The 23,535-nt window shown below is 41.8% G+C and overlaps 1 protein-coding gene across 2 annotated transcripts in view; it reads left to right on the forward strand.

Annotated features, from left to right (window-relative positions):
- Nucleotides 1-23,535, forward strand: part of SPIDR (scaffold protein involved in DNA repair) — a 1,065,859-nt gene that overhangs the window by 332,595 nt on the left and 709,729 nt on the right. For both annotated transcript variants that reach the window (XM_073631564.1, XM_073631565.1), the window contains one exon: nucleotides 13,441-13,664. In XM_073631564.1, coding sequence (XP_073487665.1) covers nucleotides 13,441-13,664 — 224 coding nt within the window. The remainder of the gene's footprint in view (nucleotides 1-13,440; nucleotides 13,665-23,535) is intronic.

Raw genomic sequence — 23,535 nt, forward strand, 5'->3', positions numbered from 1 at the left:
CTATCCACCAATGCATAAGCCAAAAATAGGGGCGAGGAGGGAGACGAGGGGGGCCTCCCGGTGGAGGGTTTGTACATCAACCTGCAAAATATTACATAAATGAATCATCCATCTTGTTCTGCTCCTTGTCCATAAATGAGGCAGAAACAAAACAGGGCAAACGTATCCAAAAATCATATGTCCTAAGTGCTAGTTTTTGATGACGAACAACCTCCTGATCAGGAATTTTGCACCCACATTTTGCATATTGAAGGGCACAGTCTTGGTGTAATGTTCTTGTACACAGTGATTTTTAAATATTCCAGAATTGAGATGGGCAGTAGTAGAGCGGGGATATTCACATTTCATAAATGTGACTATTGACACTTCATGATTGAGGGACGTATGGTACAGGTGGAGTGGTCTACATATTTAGGTGTGTGCCTGCAATGTCTCAATGTGGGAAAGTTACTAGGACTTGTTAGAAGACAGCTATGTGATCGTATATGTCATTGACACTTATCTTAGATCAACTTTAGCCGGGAATTTCGTATATTTGAACATTATGGATGTGAATCTGTTGATATGTTGGGTAGTTGAACAAGCGAAGAGCTCAGTTTCAGTATATTTTTGTAGAACATTGATTTTTGCAGAATATGTTTACCACATTTTATTCGCCACTTTTTTCTTTTTTTGGATGTTTAACCACTTCAATAAAGGGCACTTTCCCCCTTTCCTGCCTAGGACAATTTTCAGCTTTCAGCGCTGTCACACTTTGAATGACAATTGCGCGGTCATGCAACACTGTACTCAAACAAAATTTTTATAATTTTCTTCCGACATATAGAGCTTTCTTTTGGTGGTATTTGATCACCACTGGGCTTTTTATTTTTTGCTGAACAAACGAAAAAAGACCAAAATCTTTGAATTCTTTGTTTTTGTTATAAAATTTAGTTTGCCTCCTTCGCTGACGGGCACTGATGAGTTGGCACTGATAAGGTGGCACTGATGAGGCACTAATATGTAGAATTGATGGGCACTGATAGGCGGCAATGATGGGCACCAATAGGCGGCACTGGTAGTGCCCATCAGTGCCGCCTATCGGTGCCCATCAGTGCTGCCTATCGGTACCCATCAGTACCACCTGACAGGTAGCACTGATGGGCACTAATAGATGGCACTGATGGGCACTAATAGATGGTACTGATAGGCAGCACTGATGATGAAGTACTGACAGTCATTACTGATGGGCACTGATTGGCATCTATGAAAGAAACTGACAGGCGTTACTGATGGACACTGATTGGCACTTTGGGCACTGACTGGCAGCTGATGGGCACTGGCAGCTGTGGTGGGCACCTCTGATGGGGGGCTGCGCTGATAATGCACTGATTATCAGCGCACACCCCCCCTCTGATTGGAGAGCTGCTGATCGGCTCTCCCTGTCAGCACAAACCAGGGAAAGCCATTTACCAGCACTTCCTGGTTACACACTGTGATCATCCAGTTGGTCACAGCTGATCACGTGGTAAAGAGCCTACGTCATAGGCTCTTTACTAGAACCAGAGTTGCAGTGTGTCAGAGTAACATGCCACTGATCGCTGCGCTCTCTCGCGGCTTATCCTGCTGGACATCATATGACGCCCAGTCAGGAACACAGAGCCACTTTCTGGTTGTCATTTTGCTATATAGTGGGTGGGAAGTGGTTAAATATTTGTGTGGAAAATATTTTTTAACTCTATATCTGTTTCTAGAAAACTGCCTTGAAAGCTGGCTATTCATTTTTGTCCAGTGTTTCTTGACCATTTTACCTTGTCGAAACCTTTGGCAAAAGGTTGGAGACCTTGGGAACCCCTGAAATAATTTTCAGATCTAAAGCTCATGGAACATAGCTGGTGAATTTCCAGCTCAGTCTTAACAGTGAGGAAGTCAGTTGTCAGTGTTTTAGGCTGGGAAGGCTTGTTCCAGTCCCTCGCTGTCCAGGGAACAATCTCAGAGCAATAAAGATGGCTCTGCAACACTGGACTACCAATTGGGGTGCAAATGGAGAGTGTCACAGCTGTGGCATACATTAATCATCAAGGGGGCACCAGGAAGCAAGCCAGATCAGCTTATGGACGGAGAATCACTGTCAATCGCTCTCTGGGGTCCACATCCCAGGAGAGGATAGCGGGAAAGTGGATCATTTTATCCGCCACTGCCTGGATCAAAGGGAATTAGCCCTTTACTCCCACCTCCTTAACCTCATATGTCAGACGGGGACCCTGGATATAGACATCTTGGCCTTCAGAATTCACAAGTTACCGCTACCAGAACTAAGGATCCCCTAACACATGTATCAAATGCCTAGATATTCCCCTGGTCTCAGTTCAGCGTAATCTTAGCCTTCCCTCCAGGGCGAATTTTACCTCATCTGCTCCACAAAATAAGGCAAGAGAAGAAGCCAGGTGATTCTCATTGCAACAAACTGGCCTAGAAGAACCTGGTACACATACTCGGACTACTAGAAGACAAGTCCTAGCCTTACCCAAACAGGCCAGACCTTTAGCTGAATGGCTGTTGAATCACAGGTCTTTAAGACACCTAGGGGTCTCTGAGTTTGTCATTCATAAAACCTTTTCCATAAGGATCTTTATTTGTACCTCTAAATCTCCTTTTCCTGTTGTGAACACAGACATTTGCCTGAGATTATTCTGCACCTCACATTCTGGCCGCCTTACAATCAGGACTTGACCAGAACTTGGCTTCATGCTATCTAAAAAGAAGCCCAAGACCATCCTTGCTACCTAAGGTGAGATCCACTTGAGAAATGTTTTTACTCCAAAATATTGTGATTTTCACCTAATCCGAGTGTCCGCATGCCAGCTGAAGGATTTTTCTGGTGTTTCTACATGTTTATTAATGCTTGTTATTGCTGTACTTTTAGCCTGGATCTCTTCCCTGTTTTAATGAAAATGTGTATGGTGCTTGTAGCTGAGTTTTCCTTTGTATAGGTAGAGTAACTGTGGAGAGATTTTGTGCATGTGCTACATTTTACAGTTTAGTCTTTATATAACACTTCCTTTCATAAATATAGGAAACGTGAAATGTTAGCTGTCTGGAGTACTATCATTTATTTAGAGTGTACTATTCCTGGGTCTTTCTTGAGGAAACCTAATCTATGGTTTCAGCACCCTTAAATATGTAATAAACACTTTATGCACTAATGTTTTGATTTGGGTGTGCATTCACCTATTTTTTCATTTTACTAACTATGAATACTTAGCCTGTGTCCTATACTGTACGATTAATATGCATTATTTGGTTCTTTTAAAACAGGTGCATTTGCCCCCCGCCCCCCTCTTCTCCCAGTACCCTGGAATAAAAGGACTCTTGAGTTATCTGTAAACTCCATATCTTGGTGTACAGTGCAGGACATGGGCCACCCTCCTTTCTATTCCCTGGTTACTCTGCATTGTGTGCTACATAACTGGGGACTAATGCCCCGTACACACGGTTGGATTTTCCGAAGGAAAATGTGTGATAGGACCTTGTTGTCGGAAATTCCGACCGTGTGTAGGCTCCATCACACATTTTTCCATCGGATTTTCCGACACACAAAGTTTGAGAGCAGGCTATAAAATTTTCCGACAACAAAATCCGTTGTCGGAATTTCTGATCGTGTGTACACAAATCCAATGCACAAAGTGCCACGCATGCTCAGAATAAATAAAGAGATGAAAGCTATTGGCTACTGCCCCGTTTATAGTCCCAACGTACGTGTTTTACGTCACCGCATTCAGAACGATCGGATTTTCCGACAACTTTGTGTGACCGTGTGTATGCAAGACAAGTTTGAGCCAACATCCATCGGAAAAAATCCTAGGATTTTGTTGTCGGAATGTCCGATCAATGTCCGACCGTGTGTACGGGGCATTAGAGTTATAGGTGATGCATCCAGGAGGTGTGTCTTCAAAAGATTTTTCAACGTCCAATTGAAGATACATGCCTATAGCCCAGAGTCTACGAATATTCAGTCTATGTCCTTTACTGAACACCAAGTTATGGAATTTATTGGTGAATCAAAATTCCTCTTTTTTTAAAGTACCTGGAGAAGGGGGTGCAAATGCACCTGTCTTGACAGGGCCAAATAATGCATTTGACCTGTAGATCTTAAAGCGGAGTTCCACCCAAAAGTGGAACTTTCGCTTTAAGCACTCCTGGGGGGGGGGGGGGGTACTTAGTTTAGAGTGGGACTTCCTGTCCCACCTCCTCCTTCCTGTGCTTGGCCACCTAGGCGACTCCTCCTCTCCCCCTAGGCGACCCCTCCCTGCCAGCAATCTTCTGAGACATGTGACACTAATTGCCTGGCCACTAGCAGCGCCCAGCCGCGAAGCAGAAAGCTGTCACGGCCGGGTGCCCACAGTGGCTATGACGGTGCCGGCGGAGAGGAGTGAGGGTCCGAGCGGCTGCATCGCTGGACCATGGGACAGGTGAGTGTCTGTTTATTAAAAGTCAGTAGCTACACTTTTTGTAGCTGCTGACTTTTAATAAACTAAAAAATGTGTGGAAATCCACTTTAAAGTTCATCTTTAAGCAAAGCTCTTCCCCTCCTGTCCCTTAATCCCGTCCACTACTTTCTCAGCCTTTTTCATTTTTAATTACTTTGCAAAGCTGTAGGGCCTGAGCAATTCAAGGCAAAGGGGATTTCCTTAATTTTGGAAGGATTTACTCTCACTTCCTGTTTTGGCTATGGGACTGAAAATGAAGGAAAATCTCCCCAATGGGACACAGATGACAAAACCTGACAGAAGCTATAGCGTCCACTAACCAAACTGAAAAAAAAAAAAAAAAAAACAACTTTTGCCTTTAGTTCTACTTTAATTAGTTCCCTGACTTCACCATTACCATTCTCTAATTTTAACTTTCACTGTCATGAATTCAAATGCTGGAGGCATGAATAAGAGGGTAAACTATCACTGCCATTGACCATCAATGGAGGGGGGTGTGTCTTAATAGTATTGAGAAATATTCTGGGGGGGTATTTTTGCAGTCACTGATACCAATGCTGGGGGTTATGATTGTATCCACTGATACCAATGTTGGGAAGTGGTTATTCCAATACTAATGCTGGGGGTCATTATTGCCTTCACTGACACTAATGTTGAGGCTTATTAATGTGTCCAATGACACCAGTGTTAGGGGTTATTGTTTCCACTGGATCCAATGCTAGGGGGGGTTATTATTGCACTGACACCATTTTTTCTGAAACCAATGTTGGGGTTCAAGTGGATGTAAAGGTTGAAGTTTTTTTATCCTTCTGTGCGCTGCTCCCCCCACAGCCCCCCTAATACTCACCTGAGCCCTCTTTCGATCCAGTGATGTACATGAGAGCCTCGGCTGTCCCGGGACTCCCTCTCCCCATTGGCTAAGACAGCAACGGAAACAATTGGCTCCCACTAACTGACAATTGCAGCCAGTGAGCCAATAAGGAGAGAGCTGGGGGGCCGGGCAGAGCCACGGCTCTATGTGTCTTAGGGACGCATAGATCTGGGTTTGGGAGCGACAACGCACCCGTGCCCCCATAGCAAGTGAGAGGAGACAGGAGCGCCAGCGGGGGGCTCAAGAAGGGAGGATCGGGCAGCTCTGTGCATAACAATTGCACAGAGCAGACAAGTATAACATGTTTGTTCTTTTTAAAAGTTGAACCAATATTGCACTCACTGACACTATTGCTACTGTACTCCAACTACTTCAGTTTGCATTGTTATGATATGCTGCAAAAATACAGCAAGACTGAAATTTTGGGGTGTTGCTTTGCAAAAATGCGCTATTATTGTGCAGCCCTCACAAAGTGTTGGGGGCCTCATTTGAGGCCCTCTATAATTTTCAAATAGAACAACACTGATCTAGGGCATCCCTGTTGGTCCTTTTAATATAAGTAGCATTAATGGCCATTAAGAGATTTGGAGGTTTTACAGACAAGTTTCAAATTTGCATGCAGTATTGGCTTCTTATATCACAGTATTAGTGAGTTTTTTGGTATGTAGTTTTCTGGGTATCTTTTACGTATTTAATTTTTCACTACACTTGCTCAGTTGAATTTCTCAGATGTATGTCTTTGTATTTGAAACACATAAAGTACAGTGTATTACAATTGGCATACATGAATTGACATCCTTTACTTTTCTTAACCATATGTTCTACATAGTACATAATGAGAAATTTGATAAACATTTGCAAAATAACTATGTGCATCATTTTAGAAATAAAATATTAACGAGTTCATGCCACCTTGGTCATGTAGTAGTATAGTCCCGCATTTCAAAGAAAGTGTTAAAACTTTAGTTTGTTGCATTGAAGTTCATCCGGTATTGTCCATTTAGTTAGAACTACTACTATAGAATTTACGGTAACGTTACTGGAGTAACAATACCACACTGTTCAGTATTGCACGGAAATTTATGATAACAGCTTTTCCTAATTCAACCCTCCTGGATACTGTTGGAAGACATGAAACCAGAGCACTTGGGGACCCTCTGCTTACAATTTGGTAGTTGTTACTTTGGCTCCTGTTCTTTGTGTGTTTGTGTGTTTTATCCTACTGTTAGCTTGGGGAAAAAAATAACAATAGCAATTAAGACACAGAACATTCGTTATTAATTTTCCCATCAACATAAGTAAAAATAAGGGTATGGTGTCTATTTGATAATAAAGATTGTTTTTTGCATAGTGTCTGTGCAGTGTGTAAGTTTTGTTTGACATCTGGCCTAGAACAAAACTGCTCTTTGGTAAAATGCATAGATATGCCAGATCATGTAAAACTGGCAGAAAGAAAACTGTATAAAAAAAAAAAAATATTTTATATGAGATATGCAAACTTTCCCTTATAATATTCCATCTTTATGATTTGCTTGAAATCTAATTTGTGCAGTTACTATTATGTACCTTACTTTCCATATTTTGAAAGTGAACTTGTAAGCTATTTAAAACTTAAAGGCAATTATTTTATGTTTTTTCCTTTTGGATAACGTGCAGAGTAATTGGAACGCTTATCGTTTTTTTTTTTTTTTTTTGCTCTGTGTCCCAGTTATAGAGGATCACCCTCTCTATTTCTCCTGTTTACTATTGTCTTTGAAAGTAAAAGAAAATTCAAAATTTTGGGTTGTCCCCAGAAAAGTAATATAGGGAAGATCTTCCATTGGGGACACTAGTTCCAGTGACCTAGGAGTCCTCAAGGAATTACCTTAATTTGCAGAGATTAAATAAAACATTATCATAATATATAATATAATAATGATAATAAGAAAAAATAATAATAATAAAAAAATATATATTTTTAAAATAATTCTATATATAAGGAAATGATTTCTCTGCTTTCGATTTAGTACTGGTTTTAATAATAGATTTAAGCTGTGAAAAGCAGGTGCAGACCAGCACGGAGCCCACTTACACCCCTGTAACAGGTGATGCAAGCCTGAAAAGGAGGGCCGCACACTGCTGGTATCATCCACAAGAAACTTTATTGCAGGCTATTCAGAGAGAACATGGTTCTGCCATGGTTGTTTTGTCTGAACGGTCTCCAATAAAGTTTCTTGTGGATGATACCAGCAGTGTGCGACCCCCCCCCCCCCCTTTTTTTTTCAAGTGGCATAGAATTGTAGTCTCATAATAATTATAAGCATGTGTCCAGACCACCCCCTCTTACATAAGGTATCAAGAGAACCTCCCCTCCCCCCCACTATCAGATGTCCTGAGCCCCCACCCTCCCTTACTGTAATAGAGGGTGGGGGACTTAACCTGCGCTGCTACCAGGAAGAAGCTGGGAAGCAGAAAGCGCAGGGTCTGGAAGAGGACCAGAGGAGGGCTGGAGTCAGCCTTTGGAATCTGCTGATTGTTGAAAATAGGGGAAGCAAAGACAAAGGGGTGCTACTGCTGCACAGAGAGACACAGGATCTGTAGAAGGAGTTCTGTCATCCTTTCTGCTGCAGACTGCTGAGACAAAGTGGGGGTGGAAATGAGGGGGTTACCACACCTGTCATTCACAATAAACGAATGACATTCTTAATTGGCTGTTAAACGAGAAGGTGTCTTTTCAGCTACATGTTTTGTAGGATTTTTATTTGCAAAACACATGGTGGGTTCAGTAATAAGAGCTGTGAACTGTGAGGAATTAAACTTTGCATAGTGCTCATTCATTGTTTTAGATCATATTGTGTGTCCTTGTGGGAACATTGTGTACCATTCCATCACTTTTATCACAGATGTACTGTTACATTTTGCAGACTCTATGTTGCTGTCTTCTGACCTTTATGTTGTATGATATGAGATTTTAGTGTTGAGCCTTGTCACTGGTGTCCTGCCAGCGTATTGCCTATTTCCCTGTGTATTTATTTATTTTTTCCTTCTATTGAGCCTCCCTCCTCCCGCCAAAAAAAACCCCAAAAAAACATGAAAACAATATACTGGTAGGTGGACTACCTTTTTTACCTAGGTTGGCTAGAGAATAGCACAATTAATTGTAGTAGAGGCAGGTCAAGGCTTGATGTGGAACTAAATTTGTCAAGGAGGGGATGAGTTCCTGACACATTATACGTTATGGCACACTTGTTACACACACAGTTTTGCATGCATTACGGGTCTAGGATCCTATTGTCACTTCGCTCTTTCCACCTCCTCTTCTTCCGGACCCCTTCATGCAGGCTGAAATGTAGACTGCACAGAACAGAAATAAAATCACTAGGAGATAAAAGGGGCGGGGATGGGGTCGGGTAGAGAATGAGATTTTACATGTTTCTTTTGCCAAACAAATCCGTCTCATACTGATTACATGTTGCGGGACTTTTTTGGTTAGCACTGCATAAAGTGGAAAAAAACATAAATAAAAGTGTGACTTTATAGGTGCCAAATCCTACACAATTGTATTGATTGGATTAGGAATTTTGATATTTTCTTTTTATATTCATAGTATGCCTCTTTACTTAGGATCATTTAAGGAATATAGAACAAAAAAGTGACATCTTTGGTTTTCTGCATGTTACATTGAGGTGTGCCGGGTGTCTGGGGGGAAAATGGCAATGTAATACATATCAACATAGGGTGGAGATTGCAAAATTTTTTACATGTGCTTGATAAATGTAAAGTAAACAGTAAACTTGGTAAGCTGCTCTAGCCATTTAAACAAACCTGATAACCTGGGAAATTCCCAGCGTGACGCTGGTAGTTTAACCTGTTCATTGTATATCTGCTCACAGGCCATTGTCCAACCATCTGACTCACATGGAAACATCTGACATATAGCACAGCTGAACTAGCATATAAAATGTATAGTAAATAGAAAAGTAAATGTAATTAGTTTTCTGCTTGAATCTAAAATTGGACTTTACTTGGTGTGGGAGTTCACCTGCAAAAAGTGAAAACTAGCAATTTTTCATTAAATGTCATTAAATAGTGCAGAAGGACTTTGACCATGGAGGAAATATATCAAGTGGTCTAAAACAAAGGTCTGTTCTTAAAGTGGAAAAGTTATGACTGTAGAATATGGAGCATGTGCTTTTTTCTTGTTAGTTTGCTATATTTTTATGTTCAATAGTCTTTTGTGTCACTGTTAACCGCTTGCCGACCGCCGCATGTATATATACGTCGACACAATGGCATGGACAGGCAAATGGGCGTACAGGTACGTCCCTTTAAATTTCCATCGCGTGCGCGGTGGCGTGCACTCGCCCGCCGCGAGCTCCGTGAGTGTGATTGCGGGTCATCGAGTCTGCAGGGATACCCGGGTTCATCTCACGGAGAGGAAGAACGGGGAAATGCTGATGTAAACAAGCATTTCCCCATTCTGCCTAGTGACAGGACACTGATCATAGCTCCCTGTAATCGAGAGCGGTGATCAGTGTCATGTCACACATAGCCCCTCCCCCCACAGTTAGAATCACCCCCTAGGACACACTTAACCCCTACAACGCCACCTAGTGTTAACCCCTTCACTGCCAGTCACATTTACACAGCAATGCATTTTTAATCGCACTGATCTCTGCATAAATGTGAATGGTCCCAACATAGCACCAAAAGTGTCCGATGTGTCCACCTTAATGTCGCAGTCACAATTAAAATCGCTGATTGCCACCATTACTAGTAAAAAAAAAATAAAAATGCCATAAAACTATCCCCTATTTTGTAGACACTATAACTTTTGCTCAAACCAATCAATAAACGCCTATTGCGTTTTTTTTTATACCAAAAATATGTAGAATACATATTTGCCTAAACTGAGGAAAAAAAATATTTTTTTATATATTTTTTTGGGGATATTGATTATAGCAAAAAGTAAAAAATAATGCGTCTTTTTTCAAAAATACCACCAAAAGAAAGCTTTATTTGTGGGGGAAAAAAGGATGTCAATTTTGTTTGGGAGCCACGTCGCACGACCGCACAATTGTCAGTTAAAACGGCGCAGTGCCGAATCTCAAAAAGTGCTCTGGTCTTAGCCAAATGGTCCGGGGCGTAAGTGGTTAAAGTGATAATAAAGTCTTGTTTTTTTCTGTTTTAAAAATAACAAACATGTTCTACTTACCTGCTCTGTGGAGTGGTTTTGTACAGAGCAGGCCAGAACCTCCTCTTCTTGGGTCCCTCGCCAGCACTTCTGGCCCCTCCCTTCTGATGGGTGCCCCCACAGCAAGCAGATTGCTAGGGGGGCAGCCAAGCCTCTGCTCTGCGTGTCTATATAGACACAGACCCACAGCTTGGCCCCGCCCCCCCTCCTCATTGGCTCACTGACTTTGACAGCAGTGGTAGCCAATGGCACCCCTTGCTGTTTCTCAGCCAATAAGGAGGGAGAGTCCCGAACAGCCGACGCTCTGGTGCAACATCACTGGATTGAGCTAGGGCTCAGGTAAGTATTAGGGGGGCTGAGGTATGCTGCTGAACACACAGAAGGTTTTTTTTTTAACTTAATGCATAGATTGCATTAAGATAAATAAACCTTCTCCCTTTAGAACCACTTTAACAACAGTTGCAATTTTTGGACCATTGTCCAGTCTTGTTGCCAGCATTCTCAATATATGAATTGTTGTAGATACAAGCTTATGAAAACAGGTAATGTAATTGTCAGATGACTATACCTGGTGTCTTGTGGCGCAGTACTTTTTCTTAATAGCCCACATTCATACCTGAGCAGAGCAATATTCCCTCCAGAAGTGTACAGGTGTTTTACAGGTTTTTTGCATGTGTGTCAAGGTTCAGGCGTTGGGTTCTTGATGCATAAAAACACACGTATCTTGCGTTTACAGGCACTCTCATTGAAGTCTATGGGATCAAAAATTCCTAGTTATGTTAAAATAGATTTTGTGCTTTTTTGTGGGCAGGGCAGAGAGCATAAGGCTGCTTTCACACCTGAGTGTTTTGTTTTCAGGCAGAAAGTCGTGCGCTTTTACCGCTATTTTGCCACATCTATTACCGTGATTTTGCACAGGTCAAAAGGTCACCAATGTAAAAAGCAGAGAAACGCCTGTAATCTGCCCAAAGAGCAGCTTGTGTACTTTTTTGAGCTTCAGGCGTTTTACTTCAGGCTACAAAACACTCAGATGTTAACAGGGGCCATTTAAATGAATGGGATTTTGCTTGTTGGGCGCTTTTTGGACATTTTTTCTGGCGTTTTATGATATGAAAATGCTCGGGTGCAACTGCAGCCTTAGGGATTTGATTGTACAAGTGTGAACAGGGACAATTAGATAGAATAGGATTCTGCACGTTGACATAGTCAGACATAGGAAAACCAACATAAAAATGTTCAAGTGTGAATGGGTAAGTGTATATAAGATAAGAGAGCATTACTTTGTTGCATATAAAGATTTTCTCATCTAGTGACAAAATAGGAGTTATCTGTTTTCAGATAAAAAATGTTACATTCTGTTTAGAACAACCTCACAGTCAGAAAATAGCGGTGACTAGAAAAATATGTACATTTTTTCCTTTTACCATAAATGGGGAAAGTAGCCTACATATTCAAAATGCTACCATCTGTTAAGCTGTAGCGGTTTAATACGGATGAACACAGTAAATGTGTCCTGACTTCAGTCATAGTTTTGTCTCATAAAATTTACATTCTCCCCTTGGACTTTCTGTGGAAGTGAGGTACAGCATTCCTGTTTGCTGACATTAAGCATATAAAAAGGGTAAATGTAGAATCAATTGCAACATAAGGTTAAATTTAGAATACATTTAACTACCGTAGATGTAAAATAAACAGAGAACAGTGTTTACAGACAGTGAGCCATTTTCCAGGAATAAAAGTATGTAAAACATGCTGATATTTACCAATAGCTGTCCCCAAATATATAGATGCCTTTGTGCTGTAATAGACCGTGTGCATCGCTCATAAGCAGACCTCTGCTATTATACTTTGTTTTCTCTCTGCTAAATACAGTAGTATTAAAGTGATCTTAAAGGAGGCCCATCTTCGCAAAAAAAAGCTGCCATTAAAGGTGACCACACACATTACATTTTTCATAGATTTGACCTGTTAGACCAGCAATATTGCCTGATAACTTTGTACCATGAAGGCATACCTAACCAATCCAGACAATTCTACATTTATATCCTGTCAGTATGGACATTCTAATTGGGGTGTGCCCAGCCTGACACTACCTAAGTAAAAACTGGTATGCAGCTCCCAGGAGTTGCCCTAAATATCATCCTAGAGTGTTTGCCAAGTCCAGAAATTAACTTTTTTCTTATTTGCTTCACTTTGGTGGTAAATATACCAATAAAATCACAGTATTAACGGAATAGCACAGTCTACTGTTATACCGCAGTGTTAATTTTGGGAACACAAGGTCACTTCATATCAGGTGTAACCTAGAGATTTCTAATGCCATTCTCCTCTAAGTATATACCAGCGGTCCAACGCTCTGATTATTTCACATACTTCCTCCTGGGGCATCTTGGGTTGTATTTTTCCTCTTTACCTGGCTTTACTTGCATGGTTTCCCCTTTTTCCTACTAAGTCTCTGAATTTTGCTAAGTTCTCCCCATATTCTTTCTGGACTTTCTCTTCTGATAGTGTGCAGGCTTGTGTTCTTACCACATAATTTCAGGTGTCCATCTCTCTTGTTGCCCTCATTTGCTATCCACCAGGAGGCCATGCTCCTCTTGTTGTCCCATCTGCACTCCTCAGCTGTATCCTGAAACTGCACCTGTCAGTAAGCCTTGGCTGTAACATGAACGAAGTAGAAAGCTACATTAGTAGTTTTCACAGATGGACAGGTTTTTGGGGAGTCACAGCAGAACAAACACAGCAATACCTTAGGAAGAACTGTAATCTCCCCAAGGAGACACTGGGATGGGCAATAAATAATACTCACTTGAGTACATTCTGAGGAATGTACTCAAGTTTGTGAAGACAGAATAACATGTATTTGCCTTTGGTGCCAGTGCCTATGTTAAAGCAGTCATAGGATTTGATGTTCATTTGTTTTATAGGCTTTGAGTATTGTGGAATATGTTTCTGATGAGCCTGAAGACGAATGCCATGTACCATTTGAAAGGCAGGACATGCCAGTATACGAGGAAAACACTTCTGGAGGAAGAACTGTAAGTGAGTGGGTGAAAACTGCACAAGTTCTGCTCCAGACTCCAAAGAAGAAAATAGACAAAACATTCAAGACACCTGAGGATTCTGCTAAGAAGAAAAAGCGATTTCTCAGGTTGGTATTGTCCATTACAAAGATGGTGATGTTCACAGAGTTATTGAAAATGAGAGAAGCATTTGTACCTAATAGTCATGATATTATTTGTTTTGCAACAGCCTGCTTTATATCTGCTCGTATTTGGAGAGGAATAAAACAATTGTCCAGATGGCCTAAGCATAATTGTGTGTTGCTGCTTAAATGAACTGTCTTTAAGCCCATGTTCACATTGGGCCGATTTGACATTCCAAATCGCATGCCAAATCGGCGGCTATTGCCGGCAATGGCACCTTCTGAATCGGTGCGACGCCGCACTGGTTCCCAAAAGTAGTTTCTGTACTACTTTTAGTTACTTCGGGGGCGATTTGAATAAACATCTCTGCAGGAACCCGCAGACTTGTGAGCGCACATCACACTACTCCAATTTCAGATACAGAAGACACTAGAATCTCAGATACATAAAGTGATTTAACTTTAAAAAGAGCCAAAAAGCCAAAAGCTAGACTTTTTTTCCCTTTAAGTGAACTGTATGGGCAATGGATTGCATGAAAGGCTTATGCCCCATACACACGGTCGGATTTTCCGACGGAAAATGTTCGATGGGAGCTTGTTGTCGGAAATTCCGACCGTGTGTAGGCTCCATCGGACATTTTCCATCGGAATTTCCGACAGACAAAATTTGAGATCTGGATCTCAAATGTTCCGACCACAAAATACATTCTCATAAATTCCGATCGTGTGCACACAATTCCGACGCACAAAGTTCCACGCATGCTCTGAATCAATTATGAGACGGAAGCGATCGGTCTGGTAAAACTAGTGTTCGTAATGGAGATAGCACATTCGTCACGCTGCAAATTTTTAAATCTTGTAATGCAGCGCATTCTCTTCTTCTTTAGAATGCTAGAATAATAAAGTTGTTTTGCTGCTTATATTCACACAGAGTTCTGACAACCTGATTTATTTATTATTTCTCGTGATCTCATGAATAATTTTTTTTTCGCCAGATCTCCAATGTTTATAATTTTTGGTTATAGTGACAACTGTAAGAAGGGCAAATGCACAGGAAGGTGATCAAAGTGTGCAGGTAGCTGGCATGGTTGACAGGTCTTCATATGCCTCGCTTTGTTGATTACATAAACTGTGCATGGAAGCATGGGAGTTCTTTGAGCAGTTATTAGTGGTCTCAGGGACAGACAAAGCTATTCTATAACACAGGGGTCTCCAACCACCAGGCTGTAGCCTCTCCTCAGCCGGGCCACTGCGGGCAGCATGACATTGCAAGGCAGGTGGGCGGGTGGGAGAGCCCGGTGGAGCAGAGAGGCAGGCGGGAGGATGAGAGAAGTGGGCTGATGAGCAGAGATTACATAATCTCTCCGCTCACCTAGCATCACCGCTCTTCCATCCTCACAGCGTGCAGAATGTCGGAGGTGCGGCGTGGAGCAGAGAGATGACATCATGTCTCACTGCCCGCCCTGCATCACCGCTTTCCTGCCCTCACTCAAGAATGACCTGCCTTTGTGCTAAATGAAGCAGTGACAATCCACATCTGGTAGCACTGGCAGGTGACGTGGCAAATGGCATTCCTCATCTTGTGGCACTGGCAAGCAGCTTAGCAAGTGCCATTCCTCATCTGGTGGCAGGCAGCGTGGCAAGTGCCATTCCTCATCTGGTGGCAGGCAGCGTGACAAGTGGCATTCCTCATTTGGTGGCAAGCAGCATGGCAAGTGGCATTCCTCATCTGGTGGCAGGCAGTGTGGCAAATGGCATTCCTCATCTGGTGGCAGGCAGCGTAGCAAGTGACAGTCCTCATCTGGTGCAGGGGACATGGCAAGTGACATTCCTCATCTGGTGGCAGGCAGCGTGGCAAGTGCCATTCCCCATCTGGTGGCAGGCAGCGTGGCAAGTGGCATTCCTCATTTGGTGGCAAGCAGCATGGCAAATGGCATTCCTCATCTGGTGGCAGGCGTGTGGCAAATGGCATTCCTCATCTGGTGGCAGGCAGCGTAGCAAGTGCCATTCCTCATCTGGTGGCAGGCAGCGTGGCAAGTGGCATTCCTCATTTGGTGGCAAGCAGCATGGCAAATGGCATTCCTCATCTGGTGGCAGGCGTGTGGCAAATGGCATTCCTCATCTGGTGGCAGGCAGCGTAGCAAGTGACAGTCCTCATCTGGTGCAGGGGACGTGGCAAATGACATTCCTCATCTGGTGGCAGGCAGCGTGGCAAGTGGCATTCCTCATCTGGTGGCAGGCAGCATGGCAAGTGGCATTCCTCTTCTGGTGGCAGGCAGCGTGGCAAGTGGCATTCCTCATTTGATGGCAGGCAGCGTGGCAAGTGGCATTCCTCATTTGGTGGCAGGCAGCATGGCAGGTGGCATTCCTCATCTGGTGGCAGGCAGCAGGGCAAGTGACATTCCTCATCTGGTGGCAGGCAGCGTGGCAAGTGACATTCCTCATCTGGTGGCAGGCAGCGTGGCAAGTGACATTCCTCATCTGAAGGCAAGCGACGTGGAAAGTGACAAGCTGCATCTGGTTTCATGCGACGTGGCAAGTGACACTCGGGGCTCCCATTGATTCTGCATTATGGTGAGTTGAACCATTTCATTTATATTACAATGTAATAAAAGAAATAATGCGTTTCTATCATTCTGACACCATAACAACCATGGTGCCGTGATGATTGACGTGCGAACACCAGCTATTGTCCCGATAAATTATCCGCGAAAAGTGGGCTGTTTTGTAGCTTGGTACAACAAAATAGGTAACATTTTACAAATGCTACCATGTACAAGAGTCCCAGTGATACTCATATATACTCTAGGAATTTCAGTTGTCTATTCCAGGTCAGGATGACATGTCACGATATACTGTATATCAACTTATATTTCACTACAGACAACACTTTGTTTATATGGATATATCTGTTGATAATAAATATTTTTATAAAGCAGTCTTAAAGTGATTGTAAAGCAGTCTTAAAGTGATTGTAAACCCTCACATATACCCATTGAAGTGAACAGCCTTTAGATGATACACAGAAACAAATCCTCCTTCATAGATTTTGCTTGTATATCTGCGGTTTTCCACTCTCTACACCCCTTACAAAGTGCAGATTGTGTTAGAAATCTTTCTTTATCTGTCAACATCACAGAGAAAAAGGGCTGAGAGACTGCAGTTACACTATGTGAGAGCTGATTGGAGGAAAGGCACACTCCGCCCTTCACACAGCAGAACAACTGTGTTCTAAATAGACCAGCTCTGTTTTGAGCTCTCTCTCCCTCCCCCTCCCTCTCCCCCTCCCTCCAGACACAAATTTATCTCATGTGTTGGGAAAACTTCTCAGAAGTGACTCATGCTGATAACAGAGGAATGAAGCACCAGAGAGAAACAACACTAGAGCTTCGGAGAGAGATAAGTAAACACTTCAGAGATGTGTGTTGCTCAAATTCCATGACTGAGGTTTACAACCACTTTAACCACTAGAGGACTAGCCACCGCAGTTATACTGCGGCAATTTGGCTCCCCCGGGCAAATCACCGCAGCTGTATGTCGGCTGCTTTAAGACCATTAGAGGGTGCACGCGACGACCGTGCCGATGTGCGCGGCTGCTGGGCACCCGCGATCTTTTCTGAGAGAGACAGAACGGAGCTCTGTCCATGTAATTCGACAGATCTCTGTTCTGTCAGGAGAGAGGAGGCAGATCTCCTGTTCATGCTAAGTATGAACAGCAATCAGTCTCCTCCTCCAGGCAGTCCAATCCCCCCACAGTTAGAATCACTCCCTAAGACACACATTTAACCCCTTGATCGCCCCCTGGTGTTAACCCCTTCCCTGCCAATGACATTTATACGGTAATCATTGGCTATTTTTAGCTCTGATCGCTGTATAAATGTCAATGGTCCCAAAAAAGTGTCAAAAGTGTCCGATCTATCTGCCGCAATTTCACAGTCCCGCTAAAATTCGCAGATCACCACTATTACTAGTAAAGAAATTAATTATTACTAAAAATGCCATAAATATATGCCTTATTTTGTAGACGCTATAACTTTTGCACAAACCAATCAACCGATACCTACCGCAACACTTCACTTCAGCTGTCAGCAATGGTACAAAGCGCTGATAAGTCATTTACAAATTAAATAAATTGATTTTGTTTTTTAACCACTTGCCGACCGCCTCACGTCTATATACCTGAGCAGAGCGGCACGGGCAGGCAAAATCACGTACCTGGTACGTGATTGCCTTCCCGCGGGCGGGGGGTCCGATCGGACCCCCCCCCGGTGCCATCGGCGGTCGGCATTTGGTTGGGAGCGATGAGAGACGAGGGTGACTCGGTTAAATTGATGATAGGCAACTCCTATCCTCATATTGATTAGTGGTTCCAAATTAATAATATCTACTGCAGTAGGGAACAGACACAAAAGATACGCTCAGCATCTTTCCAAATTACTGTTCTGCTTTATTATGACGCAATTGAAGGTTTTTATGCACATGATTACGTAGGTATCACATTAATATTACAATTGTAGGTTTATGGTAACAAGGGGCGTTACATAGGCAGGCTAATTCTAATCAGGACTCGAAAGAATGTAAACATTTACTGAAAACATTATTAGTGCCGTGTGCACAGTGAGGGCAGAGTGCAATACATACAAAATACAATACAATTATATACAGAACTTACAAATTTCCATTACAGTCTCCCCTCTTTTGATCAATATTTTGATCACTAACCATACCTGCTATCACCTTTAACCTGGAACCTCCACATGCTTAGGTGGAGGTAGTCCTGGCCAAAGAGGCAAAAAAACTCCATTGTGGAGAAAATAATAGCTGAGCAACTTTTTCATTACAAAATGACTTTTCATTGTGAAGAACAAATGATTGATAAGACATATTTACAGAGTACTGGCTGTACACTCCTGTGGCCAGAATGGCCTTCTAGCTGAATTGTGGACATGCTGACTTATCAGCATATGTAAACACAGACAATTCTACATAAAATGGAAGACGTACAAAAGACAAATATGACTTCAACATGGCTAAACTATTTTTCAAATATATATATCCCTTACAATTAAAGTAATTGAATCAAAAAGTACCCTAGACTGTGATGACAAGAGGGAAACAAATCAAACACAGAGATTTCTTTAATTAAGTCATTTTTGCAGTGTCTGGTGTGGATCCAGGTGACTTTTCCTTCAAGTTTTGCAAAAACTGTACATGAAATAGATGCTGTATTGAGTCTCCAAACATTTCCTTATATATAAATGTCTCTTAACAATCCAAAAGTCACCTGGCATTAGTTTTAGATCCTTCCAAACTTTTAGGATCTGGAATTAGGGAGAAAACACATAAATGAGTTTGTAAAAAACCTTCAAAGATCATCAGCATTCTCCGTGAGATCCGAATGGAGGACTTCAGCTGCTGAGACAAAATATAAGCAAGTGAGTAACACACTCCCAAACAAAATCTCATAGGGAGAGAGTCCAACATCCCCTTAGGGGCTTGATAAAATTTAAGAAAACATTCAGGCAAAAGTTTTCTAGTTTCTTACTTTACTTTGTCCGCTATATTGTAGACAGTAAGGGGTGTAAAAATAAAACCTCAAAACTTCTAGTAAGGACTCTCCTATAAAAAATGATTTCTTTTGTTACTCTCTGTACTTTCTGCACTCTATATTTACAAACTACTTCTGATAACACTTTTTACTGTGGCCTTTGCAGTAGCATTTGCCACTGAACATCCAAAAAACATGTCCATACAGACAAAATGCATACTGACTTGGGCATCTGGATATATCTTTTTTGTAATCTCTGGAAGGGATGTTGAGCTTTTGGTAACACCTTTGGTAACAGGTAAAACAAAAAGTGGTATGTTATAAAAACAACTGTGGTGAACCCTGGCTCTATCCCATGCTCATTTACTAAGGCAGCCATAACTGCTTGTGACTGATGACACGGTCCATGTGTCAAGCTGGAGGGAAAAGAGTGGCTTGCAGACATAAATGATCACCTTTTCCAAAGTCCTGTTTCATAAGAAGTTGCCCCCTGTGGACCACTTGTTCTTCTCGTTCTGGGGTCCTTAAAGTTGAATTATTAATCCCAGCTATACTGGGCCAGAACTAGGGTGGAATCTGTGAGTTGCACAGACCCATCAAGTGTCCGGGGCTGTAAATGCAGCATCCTTAATCACCTGGTCTGCTTCCATGTGTGAAAGTTAATATGGCTACCTCAGCAAGAAGCTGGAAGGCTGAAAACAGCCAATCAAATTAACTTGGCATGCCTTATTGGTTTACCTGCCGAAGTAAAAACAAACTTCTGGCCCTTCAAATGGAACCAAAAGCTCTCTATATCTCGACTATCTATATAAATATACACTCTTTTTATAGCTCACAGGCTTTGCTAAAACATGGAGCTCTGCTTCTTGAGCTGGGGAAAAAGGATCCAATGACTTTGAATACAGGGTATCCTTCTGGGTGATAAACTGCATACTCAAATCTACAAAAAATGTAATATCTGGGTCTTCAGGGAGTGTGTCCTGCACTGGACTCACAGCAGCTGATTCCTATGTCATCAATTTAACACATGCGTCTTTTCCTTTCTTTTGAATAAATGTACGCATTTTTCATTGTTAGATTTGTACATAAACAAACTCATATTTTAAACCTTTCATTAGACAAACATTTAGTTAGCTGTAAATTTGCTGCACAGAATGTCGGACCATTGACCAAAACAATATCTAACTTTGTCTAATAGCACCTTTGCATAAAAGCTACAGCTCTGATATATTGGGGTGAACCCTTCATTACTGGGTCCAGCTTGCATAAATATATTACAATGTCTTGTTTTCTATCACACTATTTGTGTAAGAACTCCAGTTTCATGTTTCAAAAGACAACTTTTTCCTGGCAATATTATAATAAATGATAACAATACCCTGCGGTCATGCAGAGATGTCCATAAATCCAAAACTATTCTTCTGCTTATACCACTTTACTTACAAGAAAAAGGGGCACATCATTTCACAATCCACACATTCTGCTTTGGATTTCAAAAATAAAAATAAATAAAAACAAAAGGACCAATCTGTATGATGGACCAGAAAGCATCAAAAACTATAAAACAACTGGCTGCAGGTGGCATCTATCCTAACAGGGTGTGTGGACTTGATGTGATGGGTCTGTTATATTTAAATTTTATTTATTATTACTCTTACATCATGGACCGCACATCAAGTTTTCATCAAAAACCTTACAATATCATTTTTGTAGAAGAACTTCTTATGTATCCCATCCATCTTGGCTTTGTTAAATATTATGGCAGCTTTATTCAAAATAACAACCTCATCTTAATCTTTTTTCTCTCAATAAGGGCTTATTGTATAAATGTAAAATTACAAAATTGTTATCTTAATCTAAACTAATCCCATTTTTACAAATTTCCCCAATAACCTGGATTTCATTTCCAACCAAAGGTTGTCTAAACCAGTTTCATTATATCTATATAATTGTTAAACTCATATTAGAAATTAATACTCATTATTACTTAATTTTACTTAATTTCCCTTTTTTAAATGCACTGTTTCCACTATCAAAGGATATTCAATTTGTGTAATACACGGTTAAATGTAACCTTCATTTTACCATGTTTGGAAAACAGATTCAAAATAATTGTGATCACATTGTTTACCATTAGATTCGTTAACCCGGCACATTTTGTTATAAATGTTTTGTCTAAAAAACAGAAATTGGCAATGGTGTCCTTCCAGCTTATCACTAACCTCTCATCCCAGCCACATTTCTTTCATGAGAGCACAAAGGAGGGGGTCACATCTGCGTACATGACACACACAAGCAATAGAACTAAAGGTCCCAGCATTCGCACACACATACACCAATATCTCTCTAAAATCGCTTACATTTTTCCCATTTGTACACAACACATGCATATCATTCTCTCACTTTCTTTTAACTCATTAATATTTCCCTGCCTAAATTCTGCTTTCCTTATTTTGTTTAAATAACTTTTATATCTAGCTTCTATGATTCTATGATCAGATGGGGAGCCACAGTGCTCATCCCATCTTCCCTCTCTGACAACATATAAAGTATTCTGTTTTACCTCTCATTTCTCTGTTTCTGACTTTTACTAGTTGTAGTGCCTGATCCCAAATTCATCCCACAACTTAACATGAAAATGTCCCTTTCTGTCTAGTTCTAATGTCACCCTTGATCCATCCTGCTCACATTGATAGCTGTTTCTCTAGCTGTTTACTCTGCATGATTCTTAGTCCCTGTGGACCTTGGTAACCCAGTTACCCATTGTGGATCCCTGTCCACTCTAACCATTAATCTAGGGGCTCAGTATAGGCGGAACCACACCTTCGGTTCATATATAGCGCTTCTCTTGCGCTGGGCATTTTTGAGGGTCTCTTACCCTTCATTCCCTTACTTAATTCAATGCCCATAATGACTGGCCAGTCTTCTATCTTCTCTACTTGTGCCTATACCCTCTTGCCTCTAAACTACTTTATCTAGCAGATGTACTACATATACCTGTGAACAGTACTATTCTTCCCTTTCTTATTTATAACACTCCGATGGACAATAGACAGGGACAACATAACATATAACCACCAATCAATACAGTTCGATTAAGGGGAGTAAAATAGGTACCCTTTGTCCCGAAAATGCCTTACCGATCAAGGAAGTCTGATAACTCAAATGTAAGCAAAAGGCTTACCTCAGCCGGCTGATTATCAGAAATTCCCGGATCGTCTCAAGCTCCTCGTTTTGGATACTCAGGGTCACCTGGAATCCCCTCCTAAGGCAAAGCTCGCCATGCATGACTCGGTTAAATTGATGATAGGCAACTCCTATCCTCATATTGATTAGTGGTTCCAAATTAATAATATCTACTGCAGTAGGGAACAGACACAAAAGATACGCTCAGCATCTTTCCAAATTACTGTTCTGCTTTATTATGACGCAATTGAAGGTTTTTATGCACATGATTACGTAGGTATCACATTAATATTACAATTGTAGGTTTATGGTAACAAGGGGCGTTACATAGGCAGGCTAATTCTAATCAGGACTCGAAAGAATGTAAACATTTACTGAAAACATTATTAGTGCCGTGTGCACAGTGAGGGCAGAGTGCAATACATACAAAATACAATACAATTATATACAGAACTTACAAATTTCCATTACAAGGGGGAGACCATCCGATCGTGGCCCCCCCCTCGCGATCGCTCCCAGCCAGTGAGAAACATCCCCTGCCTCTGTATAGTACACAGAGGCAGAGGATGTGATGTCATCTCTCCTCGGCTCGGCAGTTTCCGTTCCAGCGCCGAGGAGAGAAGACATGTAAGTGCACCAACACTCACACACAACACAGTAGAACATGCCAGGCACACTAAACACCCCCAATCCCCCCCCGATCGCCCCCCGATCCCCCCCCCAATCACCACCCCCCCAGTCACAAACTGACACCAAGCAGGTTTTTTTTTTTTTTTTTTTTTTTTTCCCTGATTACTGCATAGTGTCAGTTTGTGACAGTTAGCAGTGGTAGGACAGTTAGTATTAGCCCCCTGTAGGTCTAGGGTACCCCCCTAACCCCCCCTAATAAAGTTTTAACCCCTTGATCACCCCCTGTCACCAGTGTCGCTAAGCGATCATTTTTCTGATCGCTGTATTAGTGTCACTGGTGACGCTAGTTAGGAACGTAAATATTTAGGTTCGCCGTCAGCGTTTTATAGCGACAGGGACCCCCATATACTACCTAATAAATGTTTTAACCCCTTGATGGCCCCCTAGTTAACCCTTTCACCACTGATCACCGTATAACTGTTACAGGTGACGCTGGTTAGTTCGTTTATTTTT

Source organism: Aquarana catesbeiana, linkage group LG05, assembly GCF_042186555.1.
Source record: "Aquarana catesbeiana isolate 2022-GZ linkage group LG05, ASM4218655v1, whole genome shotgun sequence".
NCBI lineage: Eukaryota > Metazoa > Chordata > Amphibia > Anura > Ranidae > Aquarana > Aquarana catesbeiana.